The following is a 22,561-nucleotide window of genomic DNA, read 5'->3' on the forward strand; positions in this document are numbered from 1 at the left end:
TCTCCCACACGTGCAAACATGGTCAGACCATAAACTGGTCCCGTTTGATCTCTCAGTGAAGGGGAGCGCCACAGTGAAAAGTACCGGCAAACCTGGCGGGCGCACCAAACCGGGTTGGAAAAAGATCATAGAACACCCGGATCTTCTGAGGAGAGCCACTGAGAGTAAACCTATTATGACAGGCCATACTAAAACAGATAATAAACGTTTTTTCGATTGGATCTGCGAACTTAGTGGGCAGACGTAGCCGGGAGGTTTAAATAGCGTACCCCGCCGCGAGAAAGCGTCTGCACCATGGTTCTCACTGTCTTTAAAGGAGAAACAAGGTGAAGTCAGAGCGCTGGAACTGAGGTGGCGCCGAATTTATGAAAATGAGGATCTTAGTATCTATAAAACGCCACGGAGGCAGTACCATGCCTTGATTAAACTTGCTAAAAAAGCTTATTACTTGGCAGCCATCAACTCCTCTAAAAATAAACAGAAAGAGATCTTTAGGATTGTAAATATCTTTAGAAACCCTAAAGTGCTCATGCAGGAAATTCCACCCTCATTGGCCCTTTGTAATACTATCGCTAACTTTTTTGAGCAAAATGTTAAAGACATCACTAAAGATTTTCCACAGCCGGTTGTGGAAAAAGGTAGGGCCGATGACCTTTTTCAGGGTTGCCCGGCGTTAACCGCCTCTATTACCACTCAAGTTACCAAACAAAGAGGCAGGCGCTGGAGACTGGAAGGCAGGAAACAGAAGTTTTATTCCGACGGAGCAGAACACATCAAATCAGACAACAGGGTATCTTCTCGAGGTGCTCTAACCGCATCTCTGAGGCGTGGCCTCTTATACACAGGTTTATGATCTTTATTACAGTTTATTGCATGTGGCACAAAATGCTTTGAAGTATGAAAGGACATCCTCGGAATCCCCGCTTCAGGCCCGTTCCCACACACATTTACAGTTGAAGTCCCCACCCCGGTCACAACAGGTGATGATTATCGCGCAGCTGGACATTCCGCCGATTCACGGAATGTATGTGGTTGATCGGATCTCATGGGGTGGGGGCTTTGATCAACTCGTGGATCCTTTGATGGGAGTAGCTTCCTACTGTATGGGGGGGCAACAAACAGTATCCGCAGGGCCAGGTGGTGGCCTGGGAACGAGTAAGACAAACGGGCACAGAGGAAAGAGGGGGGGTTTATCAAAGGACCCGGGATCATGAAAGGAATGGAGGGAGGTGTTGAGCCGGGAACAGGATGGGGTTCCGAGGCAGAGTTGTGCTGAAGAGGGGTTTATGGCCCAAGGCAAGTGAGAGCGGGGGCTGTCAGCGCGCGGGGGATGCTTGCGAGGTCAAGAGAGAGAGAGAGAGAGACGCGCTGGTTGTCGGCGATGGGCAGAGAGGCCATGGTATTTAAAATGGCTGCCGCTTATGCGCACGAATGGGCTCGAAAAGGGGGCAAGATAGCGCCGATAATGTTGACACTGCAGTCTAGGTTTTAACAGTCCTCCCTTTTCAACATATCTAGCCACCTTGTCTACTCCAGGTCTATCTGCATTAAATTCCTAACCTCAACATCATATAGTGCTCCCATGCGTTCCTTTCCAAAGTCCACAGTCTTAGGGCAGATACAATTCGCACATAATGAACACAGAGGCGGCAGGCATTGAATTCCTAAACAGAACCCACATATTACCACCACAGGAATCAGGATAATGGTAAACAGTCTCCAGCCCCAGTTCTTAGCAGTACTCCAGAACCATCCACCAAGCGACCATTCTTCCTGCTCCTGGTGAACTTCTGAGGAGAGTCTGTGGAGATGTTCGATGGCCTTGTACACTGAGGGTGAATTGTCCGGTATATATGTACAGCAGCTGGACCCAATAATGCGGCATGCTCCGCCACGATCCGCTAGAACCACATCTAGAACAAGGCGGTTCTGGAGAGCCACCAGGCGGACCGCTTGAAGCTCGTCTGTGTTGTTTGCAAGGATACCAGCTGTGATGTTCATTGTTGTCTCGACTGCCTGAGTCAGATGTCGAATGGCACGGCTGTTTGCCATCGGGCCCCAGAGTGGAACAAGTCCCTTCATTGCATCGAGGAACTGTGCTCCTGTAGAGTCGGCTTGTTCAATGTCCTTGGCTCGTTTTTGTCTATGGTGATTCGCTGGAGCCACATAGGTCGGAGGAAGGACGAAGGAGATAAAACAAGTGCCCCCCCAGCCTTTGGGGGGCCAGGTGTAAGCTTTTGTGCCGCAAACGAAGTACATGTTTGGAGAGGATACAAAGGAAGGTGGATCGGTAGAGTCCAAAGTTCTGGTGAAGCGGCAAGCACTGCGGCCCACCAGCTGTGTCCCAAGCCCTTCTATGCACATAAGGCCTGTGACGTTGATGACAGATAGGGCCACAGTCAGGGTGGCGGCTGTTCGCTTCCGAAGGTAGGAGAAGGTGGGTCTGGTCGGATTGTTGAACACCTGCATTTCAATTCGTTCTTTGGCAGGGATGTTCATGTGGATAGAGTCGTTGGAGGTCTGCGGGCAGAAATGTGTCTTCGTTTTGTTTCGCCAAATGCGTCATGGTTTTGCTGGAGGTGGCATTGTCTCTATAGTTCTCTTGCAGGAGGATCAGCCAAGCAAGGCAGGAGCCGTGAATTGAGAAGGGTGAAGGGATGAAGGGTATCGAATGTCCAGTGGCGTGGGGTAGCAACCCACAGATCCAGCAGTTGGTGGCATTGGTGGCAAGATTGTGCTGGTGCAGCAGCTGCACAAAGGAGTTGTTCCAAAACTCCTTTCGCCTTTCTCTGAGTTGGGGAGAGAGAGAGATCAAATAATGCTCCTTCATGGTGGTAGGCTGTGCAGTGGTCAGGAATGTCTCATGAGCGGGTGCGTTTTCTTCCACAATCCAGAGTGTGGTCATGAGGAGAAGGCAGAAGAGGATCGTGATAAAAAGTGCAATTGTCTTTGAACTGTGGATTCTGTCTGTCTTTGGGTTCCTGTAGCGAATTTTCGGATGTCCGGTTGCTTCCATCACCTTCTTATCGGGCGCTTCCATCATCTTCTTATCGGGCGCTTCCATCATCTTCAAGGGAGCTCGGTAGCGGGCAGAACCAAAAACCTCGTCTGGCTTTCTCTCCTGACAGCCTTTGTAGTGTTAGGCCACCGATCTGAGAATTATGACTTAGTCAATGGTCTGCTTAGCCGAAACTCTCTCCTTTCGTCGCAGGTTATACCCTTCTTTGGATGGCACAGTGGGGTCAGGAATCTTTGCAAGTTCAAGTGTCTCTGTGTCTGGGTAGCAGTTCAACGATGGTCGGTCTTTGTTTAGGAGCTCTTCCTGGGTGGTCACGTCTTCGGTTGTCGTCAGAGTCGGGGGAATCCGCTTGCAATGGTGCGCATGCACCCAGGTCCGCTTTCCTTCCACTCGAAGAGCTGTTCGGGTGGTGAGTAGGACTTGCCAGGGGCCCGTCCACCGGGGTTCCAGACTCTTGGCGCGCTGGAAGTTCTTTCTCAGGATGAAATCCCCGGGTTGCAGGTTGTGTCCGGGACCCCTGGAAGCGTCAGGGATGGCATGCAGCACCTGTTGGTGAATGACAGACAGAGTTTCAGTCAATTTATACAAGTAATCAGACATTAGGACGTCCGGGACGTCATGAATGGAAGTCGGTTTTGGTGCAGACCAGATGCTCATGGGTCAGCCGAAAACGACCTCGTAAGGCGTCAAGTGGTGTTTGGTGGGGGTGGAGCGCATCGATAGCAATGCCAGCGGGAGAGCGTCTGGCCATTTTAGTCCTGTGGTAGCCACTATCTTGGCTAGTTTTAGTTTTAGTGTGGCATTGTGTCGCTCAACAAGTCCAGCAGACTGGGGGTGGAAGACTGCGTGGAACTTCTGTTTTACACCCAGCCCTTTTAAGATGAGCTGGATAACTTCGGCTACGAAGTGGGGGCCATTGTCGCTCCATAAAATTCAACAAAGGCCATAGCGAGGGAAAAATTATTTTAATAGAACTTTTGCAGTGGCCATAGCAGTGTTATCACGAGTTGGGTATGCTTCCACCCATTTGCTGAATGCGCACACCACAACAAGTACGTATTTCAGGCCTTGGCATCTGTCTAGTTGGATGTAGTCCATCTGCAGGACTTCAAACGGGTGATTGGGAACCCCAAACTCTCCCCGGGGTACCACAGTTCCTTTCCCGGGGTTATGTTGCAAGCATATCAAGCATTGTTGGACCAGACGTTTGGCGGAGTCTGTGATTTTGTCGTTGTGCCAAACTCTGGAGACAAGTTCAATCATGGGGGCTGATCCTATATGAGCAGGGGAGTGTGCCATAGTCAGTATGGGAATCAGGTATGAGTCAGGTAGCAACCATTTGTTTGTGTCTTTTGTCCACCAGCAGCCTTCATCGTCTTTCAGTCCCACCCGTGCCCATTCAGTCAATTTGTGTTGTGTGCTAGCCATTTGAATGTCCCTAATAGTGTCCCTAGCGTCGGTCCATTTCCCTGCTTGGGACCTGGTTACGTACATGCGTGTCGTCGTCCTATTTTCAGCTGTGGTTCGAGCAGTGATATTGGCTAGTGCATTTCCCTGTCCAATAACGTCTGTCACTTTCTTGTGTGCCTGGCATTTGATGACCGCAAGTCTTTTGGGGAGAAGGACAGCTTCAATCAGGGCGGAGACCAGATCTCCATGTAAGATGGGGATGCCGTGGGAGGTCAAGAATCTCCTTTCCTTCCAAAGGAGCCCAAAATGGTGAACCACCCCAAAGGCATACTGGCTGTCGGTGTAAATGTTCGCTGTGGTTCCTGCTGCTAGGATGCATGCTCGTGTCAGGGCAATCAGTTCCGCTGCCTGTGCAGATCGTTGTGTGATGCGGGCTGTCTCTACTACAGTTCGGGCCATGGTGACTGCATAGGCAGCTGAAGTGGTGCCATCGGGGAATTTGATGCAAGAGGCGTCCACCCACAGCTCTCCGTCAGGGTCGGGAAAAGCCGTGTCTCTGAGGTCAACCCTACTTCTAGTCTGTACGTCCGTGAGGGTCACACAGTCATGTACAGGGGGCACATTGGGATCGTTCTCTGGTAGGGGCAACAAGCGTGGTGCATCTTTTCAGGGTGATGTGGGGTGCGAGCAGAGTCAGTTCGTATCCAGTCAGTCGTGCACTCGTCAGGTGTTGTGTCTTAGTTTGGTTCAGGAGGGTGTCAACTGCATGGGGTACTAATACCGTGAGGGAATTCGAGAGCACGATCCCCTCACTCTGTCGGATAAAGATAGCAGCGGCAGCTACAGCTCGAAGGCAGGCAGGCAAGGCTCTGACTACGGGGTCAAGAGTGGCAGAGAAGTGAGCGCATGGTCGTTGCTTTGGGCCAATGGACTGGGTCAAGACAGATAAAGCACACCCCTCCCTTTCATGAGTGTAGAGGGAGAAGGGCTTTGTGTAATTGGGGGTACCTAGGACAGGGGCTGAACAAAGGGCATCCCGTAGCTCTATGAAGGAGGATTGGCATTCAGGGGTCCAAGGGAGGGGAAAAGGGGACATCTTTAGCTAGCAGAGAAAGCAGCAGTTTCACAATGAGGCTGAAGTTTGGTAACCACTGCCGACAGAAGGAGGTGAGGCCTAGTGGAGAGTGGACCTGTTTCTGAGTCTTAGGGACAGGGGTTTCAAGAATGGTTTGGATCCGGTCGGGGGTAAGTTTCCTTCCGTCTTTGGACAGAAGGTGGCCTAAGTAAGTGACCTGGGGTTGGCAGAATTGCAACTTCTTTTTGGAGACCTTGTGGCCATTTTCCGCAAGGAAGTGCAGGAGTTGAATGGTGGCTGTGACTGCTAGTGGAGTGGTGTCGGCCGCCAAAAGGATGTCATCGACGTATTGTATCAATACCACCCCATCGGGTAACTGGACCTCATCTAGTTATCTCTTGAGGCCTGACTGTAGATGCTGGGGCTTTCTGTGTAGCCTTGGGGTGCTCTACAGAATCTATATGAGCGGGCTTTTAGGGTGAAGCCGAAGAGATATCGGCTGTCTGGGTGTATGGGGATAGAGAAAAATGCGTTTTTGAGGTCAATGACAGTGAAGGTGGTGGCAGTAGAAGGAATCAAAGTCAGGATAGTGGTGATGTCTGAGACCACGGGGTACTGGGGTACAACTACTTTGTTGATCTCGCGGAGGTCGATGATGAAGCGGTATGCTTTCTCATCTCCCTCTCCTTGTTTCTTGATGATGGGCAAGATAGGGCTGTTGCAAACGTTGCTAACCACTTCCTCTACCACTCCTGCGTCTATCAGTGACTGAATAATCTTTACCAATGCCTTCTCGCCCTCGGGCGATATCCGATATTGTGGAAGTTTTGGGAGTATTGCGTTCGGTCGAACAGTGATGTGCACTGGGTCAATCATCATGCGTCCTACGTCCGAATCTGTCTTGGCCCACAGATACGGAGGCAGAGTGTCAAGTAGGGACGAGTCAGTGTCAGTGATAGAAAACATGCGTCGGGAAGGGCAATGTCTAAGCAGAATGGGGTTGTCGTACAGGAAGACTCGAACTCCGTCTTGGGAACATCTAATAGTCGCTCGGAAATGCTTCAGTAAGTCAAGTCCCATAATGGCGTCAGGAGTATTGGCGGAAAGCAAAAACGTTGTATCAGTTGTATTGTTCTCTAAGTCAAAGGGGATCGGAGTGGACAAAGGATTAGTGGAGGGCGTTCCATCGAAACCTATCGATGTCACAAGTGAGCCAGACAAGGGTGCCCTTGGAATCAGTTGTTTAGATAACGCACTACGTGTCGCGCCAGTGTCTACCAGAAATGGAGACTTTGTACCGAGGACCTTAGCGGTGACATAAGGGCCTTGCTGGTCAACATAGAGCTCAACTGGATCCCTCCCTTGCCCTTGGCAGTCCTATGCGAAGTCGTGGGCATCGTCGCAGTCAGACTGCTGGTACTGATTCTGTCTGGGTCGGTCAAATGTATTTGGTCTGTTTGATTTATCGTTAGTCGTGTCATTTGCGGGCCCCCGTTGCTGTCCTCTATTTCTCGGTCCTCCCGCTACGTCCTTGGGGTCCCTTTTTCTGTTCATCTCTAACAGAACCGGGCACTGGGATTTCCAATGGCCGAATCCTTTGCAGAAGGCACACTGGTCCTCGCTAATGTCTGTACGTCCAATGTGGGGTGTTGAGGTGCGGTCTTTAGGAGGTGCGTTCCTAGGGACATTTGTCTGGTAGTTTCCTTTGTATTGCTCTCGTCCTATAGTCACCCCTTGCAACTGCGCAATCATCACCCTCTCTTTTAAGTCTTTCTTCTTTTTCTCTGATGCTCTATCGTTTTCATTTTTCTGGTGCTCGTAATATTGGGCCATCTGAAGGATAGCCGCAGGTTTGGAGGCCGCCCAACTACTCTCACTGGCCTGCAGTTTCTGAGAGACCTCCAGCGACAAACCCTTAACATAATTCTGGACAAACAGATGGTGTCCGGTTGCAGTGGTCATGTCCTGGCCGCTGTAATCAGAGAACACCGTTTCAAACTGGGAGAAGTAGTCCGATACGTCTTCCTGGGGTTTCTGACGACAAGCCGTTACTATCGGCCAGTCCACTTTCTTTCCTGGGATCAGGGTTTTCAATTTCTGCACAATCTTGTCTGGGAGGTCTAAAATGGATTTCAAAGGCTTCTGTCCAGGTTCTCGTTGCCTATCTATGCCATCGAGTTGTGACCAGGTATGTCCGAACAGCTCAAGGTGGTCGACTTTCCGGATTTGCTTCCACACATCAGCTGGCAGACATAACCCGAAAAACAAGTCGATGTCAGCCAGGGTCATAATCGTTGAACCTAGGGCTGTACCTAGTTCAGTGTAGAAGGCAGTGGGGTTTTTTCGTAAATCGGGCAGAGATTTCCGGAACGTCAGAATATCTTGCCGATCCCATGGCTGGTAGACCCAGTTGTACACTACCCTCCCTCTTGCATCTTGGTGGTTGACGTCATCATGTGTTCCTAGACCTCGTGGAGGAACCCAGTAGGGGGCAGCCTCTCGAAATGGTGCTAGCTCGCTCAGTTCGTGATTCGGTTGCTACGGGTGTCGTGGGTTTAGCTTCCGATTCCTGTTCAGTGAGGTGGCGGAAAACCTCAAGCGTACGCGTAAGGAGGTCCGTCACATCACACTCGCCCTCATCCCCGATATCGACCTTCCTATACAGAGTCGTTAGGCTCTCGGGATGTTTGTCTCGATATCGGTCCTCATACGCATTCAGGGCATGATAACACAGTCGTACGGCAAAATGTCGTCTGTGGCTCCCTGCATATGAGTTGTACAAATCCATGATGTGCTCTTCACTTTCCTTTCTTTCTACCAGTGTCCTCACTATCTTGTCAATCCCTGCTCGCTCATCCTTGCTTAATCTGTTCCTTCTTGCGGAATCAGCCTTTCGGGTCCCTGGGTCATCTAACACTGTCGCTTGTGCTGTATCTAGTACAAGGGTTTCGGCCGGCGCGGAGGCCATAGGGACCGAAGCTCTGGTACCACTCTCGTCTGCGCTTGGGGATAGCGGGCGCTGTGCTAAGGTTTGGGAAGGTTTGGGGAGGGGCATATGGAGGGGGCATGTAGATGATCGGAGGACCTAACAAGAGATCATCATTGGCTCGCTGTTTTGAGGGTAATTCAGGGTAGAGCGTAGAGGGCGTTCTAACCGGACACTGGCTTGATGTCTCTACCTCTAGTTTCTGTCTGGCTTCTTCTCTTTCCTTAATCTCTTCTTCTAATTTCTTGGCAGCTAGGTGGGCTGCCTTTCGCAGCTCTTTTCCCAACCTACTTTCATTTCTCTTTTTACGCTGTTCAGTTTCTTTGCGCCACATGCCGAGACTATCAAGCATAGTGGGCGTTGTCTTGTGCTTCCCAAGGGCTGTCTCTAACGCGCTTATTTTATCCTCGTCGAAGGATCCTATCAGTGGCCACTGACTATTCTGGTCCTTCTTCGTATATTTATGCCACAGCTTGCTATAAGCTATAGCGATCAATCCATGCTTCATGAACATGTCCTTATTAGGGGTGCCTTCCAGTGGAGCCGAATGGTTCATCTCTAATAAGCGGTCCGGGCTAAACAGGCTACCAATCAGTGGGGAGATAGGCATGATGGATTACAACGGGGACAAAGGTCTGCACTACCTATCTTATCACTGCGTGCAAAGACTAAACAGAATATTTCTATTCTTCGTTGTTTGCAGGCGGTGAATACCTCAAAAGAACCAATATCGAACAGTCAATGTTCGGTCAATCAAACAATTAATGGGGAGAATAAGTAGGCACGACGGGTTACAACGGGGACAAAAGTCTGCGTTACCTATCCTTCACTGCTTGCAAAGAGAGAGCCTGTTGTTTCTCCGTTTGCAGACAGTGAATCTCCAAACGAACCAACCAAGAGTAATACTAGTATTATCCAAATCAAACAATCATTTCGCAATTTGTCGCGATTACACGACCTTACCCGGACCGCATGGACAGTTTCTTGTCTTCCGAATCCAGCGCCCGATCGTCCTCTATTCTTCGTGATCTTCGCGGCACTCCTGATGGTTCCCAGTCAGGACCGTAGATCACTCGAGAGAGGTCTGTTCGGAACCAGTGAAGTTCGGATGATCGGCTGTCAGACGAGGGTCTATCGGACAGGAGCTCTCCCGATCGTTGCAGTCGTTCACTCTGTCGTCGGGACCTCTCCCACTGGATCCACGAGTCGCTGATGGGCCCCACGTTTGGGACGCCAATTGTGGAAAAAGGTAGGGCCGATGACCTTTTTCAGGGTTGCCCGGCATTAACCGCCTCTATTACCACTCAAGTTACCAAACAAAGAGGCAGGCGCTGGAGACTGGAAGGCAGGAAACAGAAGTTTTATTCCGACGGAGCAGAACACATCAAATCAGACTACAGGGTATCTTCTCGAGGTGCTCTAACCGCATCTCTGAGGCGTGGCCTCTTATACACAGGTTTATGATCTTTATTACAGTTTATTGCATGTGGCACATTCTTGCAAATGCTTTGAAGTATGAAAGGGCATCCTCGGAATCCCCGCTTCAGGCCCGTTTCCACACACATTTACAGTTGAAGTCCCCACCCCGGTCACAACAGGTGATGATTATCGCGCAGCTGGACATTCCGCCGATTCACGGAATGTAAGTGGTTGATCGGATCTCATGGGGTGGCGGCTTTGATCAACTCGTGGATCCTTTGATGGGAGTAGCTTCCTACTGTATGGGGGGGGCAACAAACAGTATCTGCAGGGCCAGGTGGTGGCCTGGGAATGAGTAAGACAAATGGGCACAGAGGGAAGGGGGGGGTTTTATCAAAGGACCCGGGATCATGAAAGGAATGGAGGGAGGTGTTGAACCGGGAACAGGATGGGGTTCCGAGGCAGAGTTGTGCTGAAGAGGGGTTTATTGCCCAAGGGATGTGAGAGCGGGGGCTGTCAGCGCGCGGGGGATGCTTGCGAGGTCAAGAGAGAGAGAGAGAGAGACGCGCTGGTTGTCGGCGATGGGCAGAGAGGCCATGGTATTTAAAATGGCTGCCGCTTACGCGCACGAATGGGCTCGAAAACGGGGCAAGATGGCGCCGATAATGTTGACACTGCAGTCTAGGTTTTAACAGTGTGGTATCCACCTTGGATGAGGAGCGCCGGGCTGATATCAACACGGCCTGTTTTAAGACATTCTGCCCTATTAGCCTGGAGGAGTCCCGCCAGGCCATATGATCTAGCAAATCGGGCTCGCCTTTTGATCCCTGCCCCCCTATGTTTTTAAAAGTCATAGTGGATACGGCAAACCCCATTATTAATAGCATTATCAATTCCTCACTGTCTACCTCTGAGATTCTGATGGAATGGAAACTTGCAGCTGTAAAGCCACTTCAGAAAAAACAATTAGCAGACCCAACAACTCTTTCAAATCTCCGGCCCATCTCATTACTCCCGTTATTAGGTAAATGAACGAAAGTATTTGTAAATAGGCAACTTGCCAAGTTTTTGGAGGATAACAGTATCCTACATGCTAACCAATCAGGGTTTAGAGCACAGCACGGATGTATGACATTACAACGCATGCTTTTACCACGCATGCCTTTACAACGCGGTTTTTACATCGCAATCCATTACCACGTATAGCGCTTTGGGGTGCTGGATAGTGAAAAGTTTAATTTAGTATTCCAACACCAGTCCCCGTGGACACTAGGGAAGGTGTTTGATAGTAAATTAAACTTATTCCCTATCCTAGAGCACCCCCCAGCGCAATGCGTTGTAATGGTTTGTGTTGTAAATACCGCGTTATAAAGGCACTGCGTGGTAAAAGTTGCGTTGTAAAGGTTGTTTACTGCACAGCACTCAACGCAATCTGCTCTCCTGTTCACTGTGGAGACCTTGCGGGCCGCTATGGATCAGGGCAAGAAGGCTGTCCTCATTTTACTGGATTTATCTGCGGCCTTTGATACGGTCTCGCACACCATATTAATAGACCGCCTTGTAACATCAGGTGTAGCAGGAGCAGTATTGGAGTGGCTGAAGAACTTTCTAAAACATAGACAGCATGTGACTACGCTAGGACAGTTCTGTGCAGAAGAGAAGGCTCTGACGACAGGGGTGCCGCAGGGCTCCAGTTTGAGCCCAACACTTTTTAATCTCTATATTATTCCCCTGATTGAACTAATTTCGTCCTAAAAAATCAGTGCAATTGCGTACGCGGACGATAAACAGCTGATCTTAGTGCTTCGACAATGATGTGCCGGGAGCTAAAGAAAATCTCAAAAACTGCCTCTCAGCCACCTTTGACTGGATGAGGAATAACCATCTTAAATGTAACTCGGGAAAGACGGAAATCCTGCCGTTTGGACAACAAAACTTGTTTGTTCCAAAACAATGGTGGCCGGAGGACGAACAAGTCCCCCCTAACACTATCAACACTGCCCGCAACTTGGGCATCAAGTTTGACGACACTTTGTCATTCAAACAACAGGCACTGATGGTGGCAGGTACCTGTTTCAACATCATCAAGGGACTTAGGAAATTTTTTGATCTTCTCCCGTTAGCAGACAGACGAACGGTGGCGGTTGCGCTCATAACATCGAGGTTGGACTATTGTAACAGCCTGTATGCGGGATCGAACAAAGCAATCCTGCACAGGCTTCAGCTGGTCCAACATGCAGCCGCCCGTCTAGTGCTGGGATGGCCTAGGAAGTCGTCGGCCTCGGCAGCGCTCAATGCCCTTCACTGGCTGCCAATACATAAGCGCATTCTGTTTAAAATATTGGTCATCACATTTAGGTCCTTTCATCGTCAAGGGCCTAAATACCTTCAAAATGGGTTTAGACACTACTCCCCTTCACGAAATCTTAGATCTTCAAACTTGAATCTGCTGATGATCCCAAAGTTTAGGCTGGTCACCAAGGGAGGGAAATCTCTTGGAGTGATCGGGTCGAGGGCGTGGAATAAACTCCAGCCCCAAGTTCATCAAATTCCCTCTGAAAGTCAGTTCAGGAAATCACTCAAAACCTGGACAACCTCACGGACTCAGCATGCAAAGTGCTGGTTTAATGTGTTCAGACCCCCGGAGGAGAGCAGTAAGACCAGCCTGTGCCACCCGGCTTGGTCTAAGTGCCAAGATGCTCCTTGGAGTGATAGGTGCGCTATTGAAATGTCCATTAAATTACATTACATTACATATGCAAATAGAGGAGAATTCCTTTAAAAAAAAAGCTTTTATGTTTGCCTGCCTCAGCATCGATCGAACTGATTCATTGTGAGGTAGGGCTCAAATATTTGTCGGATCTGATTGCACTTAGACCCCTACTATTGTGGAGGTCAATATGGGCAAAGGAGGCTACCACCTTTACCAAAACTATTATTAGGGATTGCCTCCGATTAGACAATTGCCTTAAGATCCGTTGGCTCAAATATATAGATATGATATATAGAGACATATTCAATATGCCAATCGTGGAAAACACAAATATTGTAGTGGGATTGGCTAAACAGGAGATTAAGAACAAGTTCTTGTACCATAAGAGAGAAAATAGGCTGAGAACTGTAGAGATGCAACCCACACACCAGCTTTCCCATCAGCACATTGGGATTGATGGTTTTCAAGGCAATTTAACTCTATTCACAAGACCATCCCACCGCTTTGTTTTAACAAGGATGAGACTTGGCCTTGTTCATCACCTAGTACAATTCCCTATTATGAAACAGAGATCAGCCTCCCCGTGCCCATGTGATGGGCACACTAAACAGAGCACATTGCACTTTTTACTTTTATGCGATTTGTAACGGAACTTGAGAATTGCCTACCTCAAACCACTGTTTAGGAAAAATAATGTATTTGTTATTGATGCTGCTATGAGTCTATTGTTCACATTAAGGGAGCCCGAGATCTGTTTTTATACTGCTACATACATTTTAAAAAACAATTTACGCCCAGAAAATTATGGTGTTTTAATGAAAATTATAATGTGATTGAATCTTCAACATTTTGTTGTGCTTAACTTTCTAAGATCAATTTGTGCTCAAATTTATATATTGTTTTTAATGTCAATAAGTTTTGCAACTGCATTTTATGTTTTTTTCATTTGATTTGATCAATTGTGTATGTATACCTGCTTTTATGGTTGATATTTCTTAACCAAATAAAGCTTATTGAACTGAACTGAACTACTAGGACTAATATTGGTCTAACATAAGGTTTAATTTCAATCTGTAATAAATCTATTATGTGTCTCATCCTAGCTGTTGAGTTACAATGAGGCATTTTACAAATTAATTACTGGAGTTTTCCAAACAACTTAAACCCACACATGAGAAGGACTCACATGAATGCTTGGTTAAGTCCCTGGGACACACGGCCATTGGAGCTTATGGGGCAGGTGCACTTTAACTCTGTAGGACCAAGACGAATACCCAATGAAGCCTAGAGGACAGAAATAATGTAAGTTGATGTGGCAAGCATCACATGATATTCATGGGATAAACAGTGACGTAAAGCTATGGGTCAAATGTGTCTTTTTATCTCAAAGAACAGTCTCCCATTTTAGTCTAAGGGACAAACGCATATTTAACTCTGTGGGACAAGCTTCAATTTACATCTATGTAGAGACTTGTAACATATTTAATTACGTTGGGGGGTTGTATGAGTTATGTAACCATTTCTTCCATACTAGGGGCCCGATTCACAGAATGAACTTAAGACTCAATCCTAAACTTACTACTATTTTGGCATTCACAGAATGCACTTACTACTTTTGGCATTCACAGAATGAACTTACTACTTTTGGTATTCACAGAAGTTAGGATTTTGTCTTAAGTTTGTCTTAAGACAAACTTAAGACAGACTTAAGACAGACTTAAGTTAGGATTTTGTCTTAAGTCTGTCTGAAGTCTGTCTTAAGTCTGTCTTAAGTTTGTCTTAAGTCTGTCTTAAGTCTGTCTTAAGTTTGTCTTAAGACAAACTTAAGACAAAATCCTAACTTCTGTGAATACCAAAAGTAGTAAGTTCATTCTGTGAATACCAAAATAGTAGTAAGTTTAGGATTGATTCTTAAGTTCATTCTGTGAATCGGGCCCTACGAGTCTGATCCGTGTTCCCACATAATAGTGAATGTTATTTTATTGCTTATTTCTTAATCACAAAATAAGAACAGTATTCCAGAAATTGATATTTTGGGGAAGTTTTCAGAAAGATTTGTCATTTACTTCAAACAATTACTTTTTATCACTCTTAAATGTCTTATTTTTGAGAATAGCTTAATAAAATAAATACTGTAACCTGATTCAATCTATCTTATGTTACAAGCATTTGTGTTGCTCACAGACTGCCACTGGTTTGTCCTTTGGGCGCTGTGGCCTGTAGAGAACGTGCAGCAGTGTGATCTAAACATAAACACAAAGGACTACTCTGGTCATGATAAGTATTTCAATGTAGGATCTGATTCTTCATTTTGTTTTTCTTTTTAGAACGTTAGATCAATCCCAAAGGATGGAGAATATGACATCAAATACGGAGTTGATGACTTCTGCTTTGCTGGAACCCTACTCCCTAGATACTACAACCTTTCCAGAATCATCAGTCAATATCACAACCTTTTCACCATTGTCAGTATACACTGCCTTTCCACCACTATCAACAAATTTTACTGGTCCAGAAGAGTTCACAATCCCTAGTGACGACTATTACTGTGACGAGGAGGAGGATAAAGGCATTAAGGCAGCATTGCATGGTTTTACCATGTTCATTTACTTTGTCGCTTTCTTCCTGGGGGTGACAGGTAATGGTCTAGTGATATGGATCACCGGCTTTAAGATGAAGAGGACCGTCAATACCGTGTGGTTTCTGAACCTCGCAGTCGCCGACTTCATCTTCACCTTCTTCTTGCCCCTTAGCATCACCTACATCGCCTTGGGCTTCCACTGGCCATTCGGCAAATTCCTGTGCAAGTTAAACAGCACTGTGGCCTTCCTGAACATGTTTGCCAGCATCTTCTTTCTGATGGTGATCAGCATTGATCGTTGTATCTCAGTGATCAGGCCCGTGTGGTCTCAGAACCATAGGACTCCGCGGCTGGCCATCTTCATAGCCCTGGCGGTGTGGGCTGCATCTTTGATAGTAAGCCTGCCCTATTTTATTTTCCGAACCACTGACCTTAGGGAGCTAAATGCAACAGATATAATTTGCTACAATGAATTTGGGTTGGGCGATGACGAAACATATGCAGTTGGGATACGCAGATACTCAGCTATAATTTGGGCAAGGTTTGTGATAGGATTTTTCTTACCCTTCTCAGTCATTGTGATTTGTTATATCATTATTGCTATAAGGTTGAGCAGAAACCGCCTGGCGACATCGAGTAAACCATTCAAGATCATCATTGCGGTCATCGTGTGCTTTTTCATCTGCTGGTTTCCCTACCATGTCTTCTCCTTCCTGGAGCTAGCTGTGTATACCCAAGGGGTTTGTCCAGGTAATCTGCAGGACATTGGAGTGCCAATCACCACAAGCCTCGCATTCATCAACAGCTGCATCAACCCCATCTTGTATGTCTTTGTGGGCCGCGACTTCAAAGAGAAGTTCCGTACATCCATCCTCGCCATGTTGGAGAACGCCTTCATTGAAGAAGCTTCTCAGGCAACAAATAACACTGCCATGAAATCAAAATCTAACTCAACGGTGGAATCACAAACCCGATCAATGGTGGAAACACAAATCCGTGATACCTAACTTTCTCAAAAAAATAACAGCTTCAAAAGCTGTTGTGGAGGATGCAGCTAAATCACTGTGTCTTATGCGGCTTCTTATGTTGCACACCCTCATAGAACACTTTGAATATTGACATGTTAAAGTCAACAAGTGATCAAAGAACAAATCGCCTTTAGGGGATCTTCTTGAGTGTTCCCAACTAGATGCTACCTATGGAATATCAGTAAAGGCAAGGAGCCAGCCACTTGTGAGGAGAATTTACTATGTGCATGGCCTGGACCAGACCTATTGTGAACATTCTGTACATGTGATCTGCAACATAACACAAGAAAAAGAAGCAAATGGTGCAAATTCTTCCCATGGTACTATGCCAAGCGCTGGACTTTGTCACCTTTCGTTTTGTCTGAGAACATTTGACAGTTTTGCTCTGAAATGATAGATATGACCATACAAATCAATGGGTATCCTATCAATGAGGTGGTATTTGATCCAACTAATAGTTCTGCAGTTTTTAGCAGTGTATTTACTTCAAGTGCTTGAGCTGGGCCTTCCTGCCGGCTGCAAAAAATACATGGAATAGTAGCATAAATGCTGTGTTCTGTGTGCGATTTGCAAGTTTGTGGAATATTACCACCAGCTCAAATACAGTGTCAAATGTAGGTGCAAACCAGTTCCAGCACAATATGTTCTCAGTTGTAAACCAGCAGAGCACTGGTGCAAATATGCTTGAGGCCATTTTCAACCCACCCCCACTGCCTAGATGCCCCAGTGCTTACAATGCACCCAAAAACAAGAGGCAGCAGACCCTTTGGGGCCCCAGTTCTCCATTTACTCTCGGAGGTGGATCATGAAGCTCGGCAGCTATTTGAGAAGCAATGGCAGTCTCCAGTGTATTCTCATCCTGGGCCCCAGGGAATGCCCGGTGAGAGAAGAACTTGGACCATGAAAAAACATATTGAATTAGAGCGATGGAAAAGATCCATATGACAGAAAAGGCAATGTTTTTCCATAAACCCTTGTCTTGTGATTCTAAGTCTGGCATTAGCCAAGATCTTTTGATTTTATCAAAATTGTATATATTTGATGTAGGTATAGGGGCTTATATCTAACTGTGTTCATCCATTGGTCTATTGTGTCATTCACGTTTTTCTTCCACCCACGACAGTAGAAGGCAGTGGATCAACTCATTTCAGTCCCTGTCTGACTTCATTGTGAGTGACACCATTCTTCCTCTTCACAAGGAGCACCTCTGCACACAAAGCAGTTCCCTTCAATACCAGGGATTACTATGTCATGTGTGCTATTTGAGATATAAGAAATGTGTTTGTTGTTAGTCATTTTTAAAAATAATTTATTGGCGAAGGCCTGGCAGCTTTACCAGCTGTAAAATCTTACAAAAGCCACAAGCAAACAAAGCACATTTTCACCACGTGAAAAGACTGGCAGCCAAAAGCAGATCTATTGAATTTACCAGTGCTTATTCTTATCTCGCCTTATATAATGCTGCAAAAATGAAAAGTTGTACTTCAAATGTAGGTTGTTTATCACCGTTTTATCTTCTAGAATCTTTTGTAAGCAGTGTGATAGGAGTTCAGGTTTGTGAGGCATAAAACATTCATCTATATGTAAAGAGTGCCTCATGCTGCTTTGCCTATAGCTGGAAGCATGGGGCACTAATACTTCTGTATGCAGACCCCATCTATTCTTATTGTGATTAGGGCTTTATTTTGTGAATTAAATAATCACCTTGAAAAGGTGTTTTTTCTTGAGGACTGCGTCAACAGCCATTCGCACACATGGAAGGTAGACAATTATTGCAAGCAAAGGGCCAGAAAATACACTTTTGCATATTTGTATAAATAACAATTGTTATAATGTTATTAGCCATAAATATGTATTTATTGAGCATTGTCTTGCAGAATGTGTTTATTATCAATAAATTGGCATAAGTGCTGGAAGAAACTGATTCACACGTTGAGTTGAAAACAACGTCTTTTATCACCGTATTCCCAAGCATGAGGCATTTCTATTGTCATGGAGGTTCTCACAACCAATCAGGTACGTGGAAAAATATTCTGATAGATGTGGGAAAGCAAAGTGCACCTGTCCTCCTAGTAGAACTAATTATATGACTGGGGGAATGGTTGACAGTTGTTTTTTACACATGTAGCTAAAAATGCAGGCTGTGTAATGCTTCTTCATGCCCTATTGCCAAAAGATGGCATCTGCTAGTATACAAACGTGGCTGCCATTTTGGTAGTAATCTATTTCTTTATGGCAATGGGTCCACATATGAGATAAAAGTATCTGCCGACTTTCTTCCTCAGGTAGTGGGCATGTTTCTACAAGTTTATATGCTCTACTAACCACATTTAGGGAGTGACGTACAAAGCTATTTTGTAGTTGCAAACCTGCACTTTGCAAAGTCAAAGTGTTTTAACTTTCTGACTCTCTCCAAGTTGAAAATGCAATGGTGCATAAATGAGCATCTCTTCCTGGGGATGTTGGTGCTGAAACCCATTTGTCCACGAGCTTTGGAGGGTTAGAGATGTGGGCAGTACAAGTTAGCGAAGTAGATCTCTCAGTTTAACTCCTTGGTGGACACATGGGCCACAAGGGAGCCCGAAGAGGCTGGTCCATTCGCAGCGGCTTAAGCCAAACCTCTCGCGAGACTATCCTATAAAGATCATGGCAAGGAAGAGAAGGTTGACAAAGTCAGTGCATCTCTCCCTGTCCCACTGCAAGGTGATATGGAGGACGGTTCTTTTATTGGGTAAAACGTTTACCCTAGCTAATACCTGAGCAGCAGAAAGAGGGTTGCCTCTCCTCTTTTCACTGACTCCTCAGTTGACACCTGTCTGTGTCTATGACACCGACAGCTTGTCAGTTAAGGACAAGAATGACTGGATGTCTGGCCATTTCCAGGGGCTGAATTACAAAAAGTGCATAGGAGGTGCAATGGGCTTGTGCACCCACTTTGTGCGCCTCGAGGCACTATGATATTACAGAAGGAGCAGTACGTGCTTGTGCAGTCCCATCTGTAATACCGATAGCACTGGTGCACATGTAGTACCAGTGCTGTCTCAAGAGGGAGTGCTATCATTTGCATGAGTGCATGGCCCCATGCAAATGAGGGAATTGATTTGCCTCTGAGCCTGTGCCATATTCTGGATGTGGGCACAAAGGCAAAGAAACTGTCAGGAGACGCATTGAAAGTGCAACAGAAAAATGTGGCACACTGCTACTGCCCCCCTGATGGCAGCCCTCTGGGGAGGGAAAGAGGGTCCTAAGGATTCTACAGACATCCCCTTGGAGGCGGGTGCAGTCTCTCACTGCACCTGCCTGCAAAGGGACCACTTGTCCCTCATTAAAGTGCAGGTAAGTTTGCCACCTGAACGTGAAACATGGAGCGGCTTTAAAGCAGCCGGGCTATATTTCACTAGAACGGGCATCCCCCTGGGCAGCACAAGTTTGCGACTACCCTGAGGGCAGCACATTCACTGTAATAGGGCGCACTTTCCCTGTTTGTACAGGGCGCACACATTTAAAGGTGTGCCATGGCGCAAACAGGAAAAGTGCACCCTATTTATAATAAGGGCCCAGGAGAGCATGAAGGCAGAAGTTGAACTGGGGGAGATTAAGCATTCTGATAGCACATGGGCAAGTGCAATGTCGTTTCTGCCCAGGAAATGTTCCAGATGCTAGTGCTTTGGTGTTTCCTACTAAGTTCCAAGTGAAATGCCGAAGACTGATGTAACCTGATCTCCAGAACTCATATGCTAGTGAACCTGCTGCGTCTTGCTCACTAATTAAACACTTCTGATGTGATCAGAGGCTACTGGCAGATTCGTTTAGTGGCTGGTGCCAAGGAGGGGACTGCAATTTTAATGCTAAATGGGGTTATATCAGCTCAGGGTACTGCAGTTTTAACTTATCAATGCTGCTGCCGCATTTCAACACTTTGTGACCCATGTTCTCTCAGGGCTAGAGGAGTTCTCCATAGTGAACCTTGATGATATTGATGTCTTTAGTAATTCATAGGACGACCCCCTCAGGCACCTAGAATAGGTGCTGATCAGGATACAGGGTGTGAAGCTGACCACCAAACCAACCAAGTGCCTGGTGTGGCAGTCCTTTGTATTCAACATTGGCCTAGGCAATGGCACAAATTTAGTTATGCTAGTGTAATTTCATGTAATTTTGATAAATTCGGTTTACACGTTTTGCCAAATTCCTGGTATTTACACTATTATGCCATGTTACACAATGATATGCCATTTGTGGAATAAATTTAGGGATACAAGAACAACGCGACCAAGCAGAATGCAAGCGTCAGTTGTCTGTGATGATTGTGGGTTTTGGGCTCTTTTCTTAGTGAAATTCACAATGAACGCGAGTATGCAGGTTTTTGCATTTCCCATCATTTCAAATCTTTTTCACAAAAGTGTGCATTATTAGGTCAAAGCAAATTATACACATTTCATAACCCTTATCTTAGAAATCAGTTAGGCATTGGAATGATCTGCTGCCAAGATCCAGTCTATGTTGAAGTGGGAACCTGCCACCATCCAGATCCAAGTGGGGCCTTTTTAGACTCACTGGTTACTACAGAAATTCTGTGCCCAAATGCGGGAAAACAGTTGTGCCATTCATTGTGCTGACATCCAGCTAAGAGTACAAGAATGTGATGTGGACTGCAGAATGTCTGAGAGGACCTGGAGAGAGTATTATTCAACATATCTGTACATAAGGCATTTGATTGTAGATAGTTCTTCAGAACCAAATTCACCAACTGGATGACTGTAGGAAGCCGGCTCTGTATATGATAATACCACTAAGTTATAATACCATGCACAGAGTCCAGCGGTTCCCCAAAAATGTACAGGGATCAATGTAAACCCCAAAGTTATTGATTAGTGGTAGTATTGGTGATCAGCCTTAGGCATAAAAAAAGAGTGTAAGACAATATTGCACAACAGTGATCAACAATGGACACACAACTCAAGATCCAGACAAGTTTTAGAAAAATACACTTTGTTTGTACTTTATTTTAAGTTTAAGGTCTTCGCAATCAAGTAAGTACGTTTTTAATTACAAATACTGTTCAGATTCAGAAGTTGACGGTGCAATTTCAGAGTAGCTCAATATTATCCTGTGGAGGCAAACAATTATGCGGTGAAAAAAGCAAGTATGCCACTTACAGTTCCAGTCCAGTCTTCAGGTGCCTCAGACCAACACCCAGTGCAGTGCACCTAGAAGGTGCAGAATTCAGTATCTATACTGAGGCGGTTCATACCAGCAATTATATTTACCCTTGCCGCCAACTGAGAGCAAGGAAATAGGAAGGTGTTCAGCAGACCGCCAACACAGCTACCATCACTGGCAGCAGGCTGCTGTAAATCGGATCGAGGAGTTTTGCCATCGTCAGAATGTCACAAAGAGGTTGCGGTTGGCATGGCAGGGAAGGCGGTCCTACAGGAGGTAGACTGGTCCACTTCCAGGAGTGTAAGGGCTCTAGCACGCGTAGCTACCCAAAAAGGGAAGCCCTTTTTGGGTAGCTGCGCGCGTTACAAAACTAATTTAATAATAATAATAATATTAATAATAATAATAGGGCAAGGAGCTGAGAACTCGGGTCATTGGGCTCAGAGGATCCCTCAAGGTCATGGAGGTTGTCTGACTGAGATGCTTTATTCTGGCAGGGAAGAGTTGCGTCAACACAAGTGCCGGTCCTGTACCTCTGCGGTCGTGGAGTTCTTTTATAGCAGTGAGTCGCATCAACACAAGTGTCCATCCTCACTGTTGTGGTTCTTGCACCAGCGGACTCTGGGTACCAGAGTCCATAGTCTGTAGGGAGGTTCTTGCCACTTTGATGAAGGTTGAAAGGTCTCCGGGGTTTCTTGGAGGCCTTGCAGAGTTTCTGTGCGATGAGATGGGCTCCAGACGGCTTCCTCTGGATTTCAGTACCAGCGTTGCACTCTCAGTATGAATGGGCCATTCGCAATGAGCCCAAAAACTTGATTTAAGCTCACTGAGCCACACCAAGGGTCCAGGACCTGAGAGGCAGAGCTTGGGGGTGAGGAACTTACTGCAGCTGGGTCTAGTAGCAGCTGGTCGGGGAGCTTTTCATGTCCCGGTGGCTCAGATCAGGAGGCCAGCAGACTAGCCCTTGGAGCCACTCTGGAGTCCGGGGTCAAAGATGAAGTTTCAGGTTCAATCCTTCTCCCACAGGCAGGAGGGCAGCAGGCAAGGCAGACAATTCTTTAGAGCAGCAGAATGGCAGTCCTTGCAGCAACATAGCAGTCCTTCTTCCTGGTAGAGTATCCACAGGTCCAGAAGTGTACTGAAGAATTTGTTTCTTAGGTCCGGTAT

The 22,561-nt window shown here is 46.6% G+C and overlaps 1 protein-coding gene across 3 annotated transcripts in view; it reads left to right on the top strand.

Moving 5' to 3' along the window:
- Positions 1–18,095, top strand: part of LOC147701077 (chemerin-like receptor 1) — a 58,292-nt gene extending 40,197 nt beyond the window's left edge. For 2 of the 3 annotated variants that reach the window (XM_086929863.1, XM_086929864.1), the window contains one exon: positions 14,950–18,095. In XM_086929863.1, the coding sequence (XP_086785989.1) occupies positions 14,972–16,210 (1,239 nt within the window). In that variant the 5' untranslated portion in view covers positions 14,950–14,971 and the 3' untranslated portion in view covers positions 16,211–18,095. Of the gene's footprint in view, positions 1–13,729; positions 13,925–14,949 lie in introns of those variants that run through there. The other variant, XM_086929865.1, reaches the window with a different exon arrangement.
- Positions 18,096–22,561: the final 4,466 nt, after the last annotated feature.

Source organism: Lissotriton vulgaris, chromosome 7 (genome assembly GCF_964263255.1).
Source record: "Lissotriton vulgaris chromosome 7, aLisVul1.2, whole genome shotgun sequence".
Classification (NCBI taxonomy): domain Eukaryota; kingdom Metazoa; phylum Chordata; class Amphibia; order Caudata; family Salamandridae; genus Lissotriton; species Lissotriton vulgaris.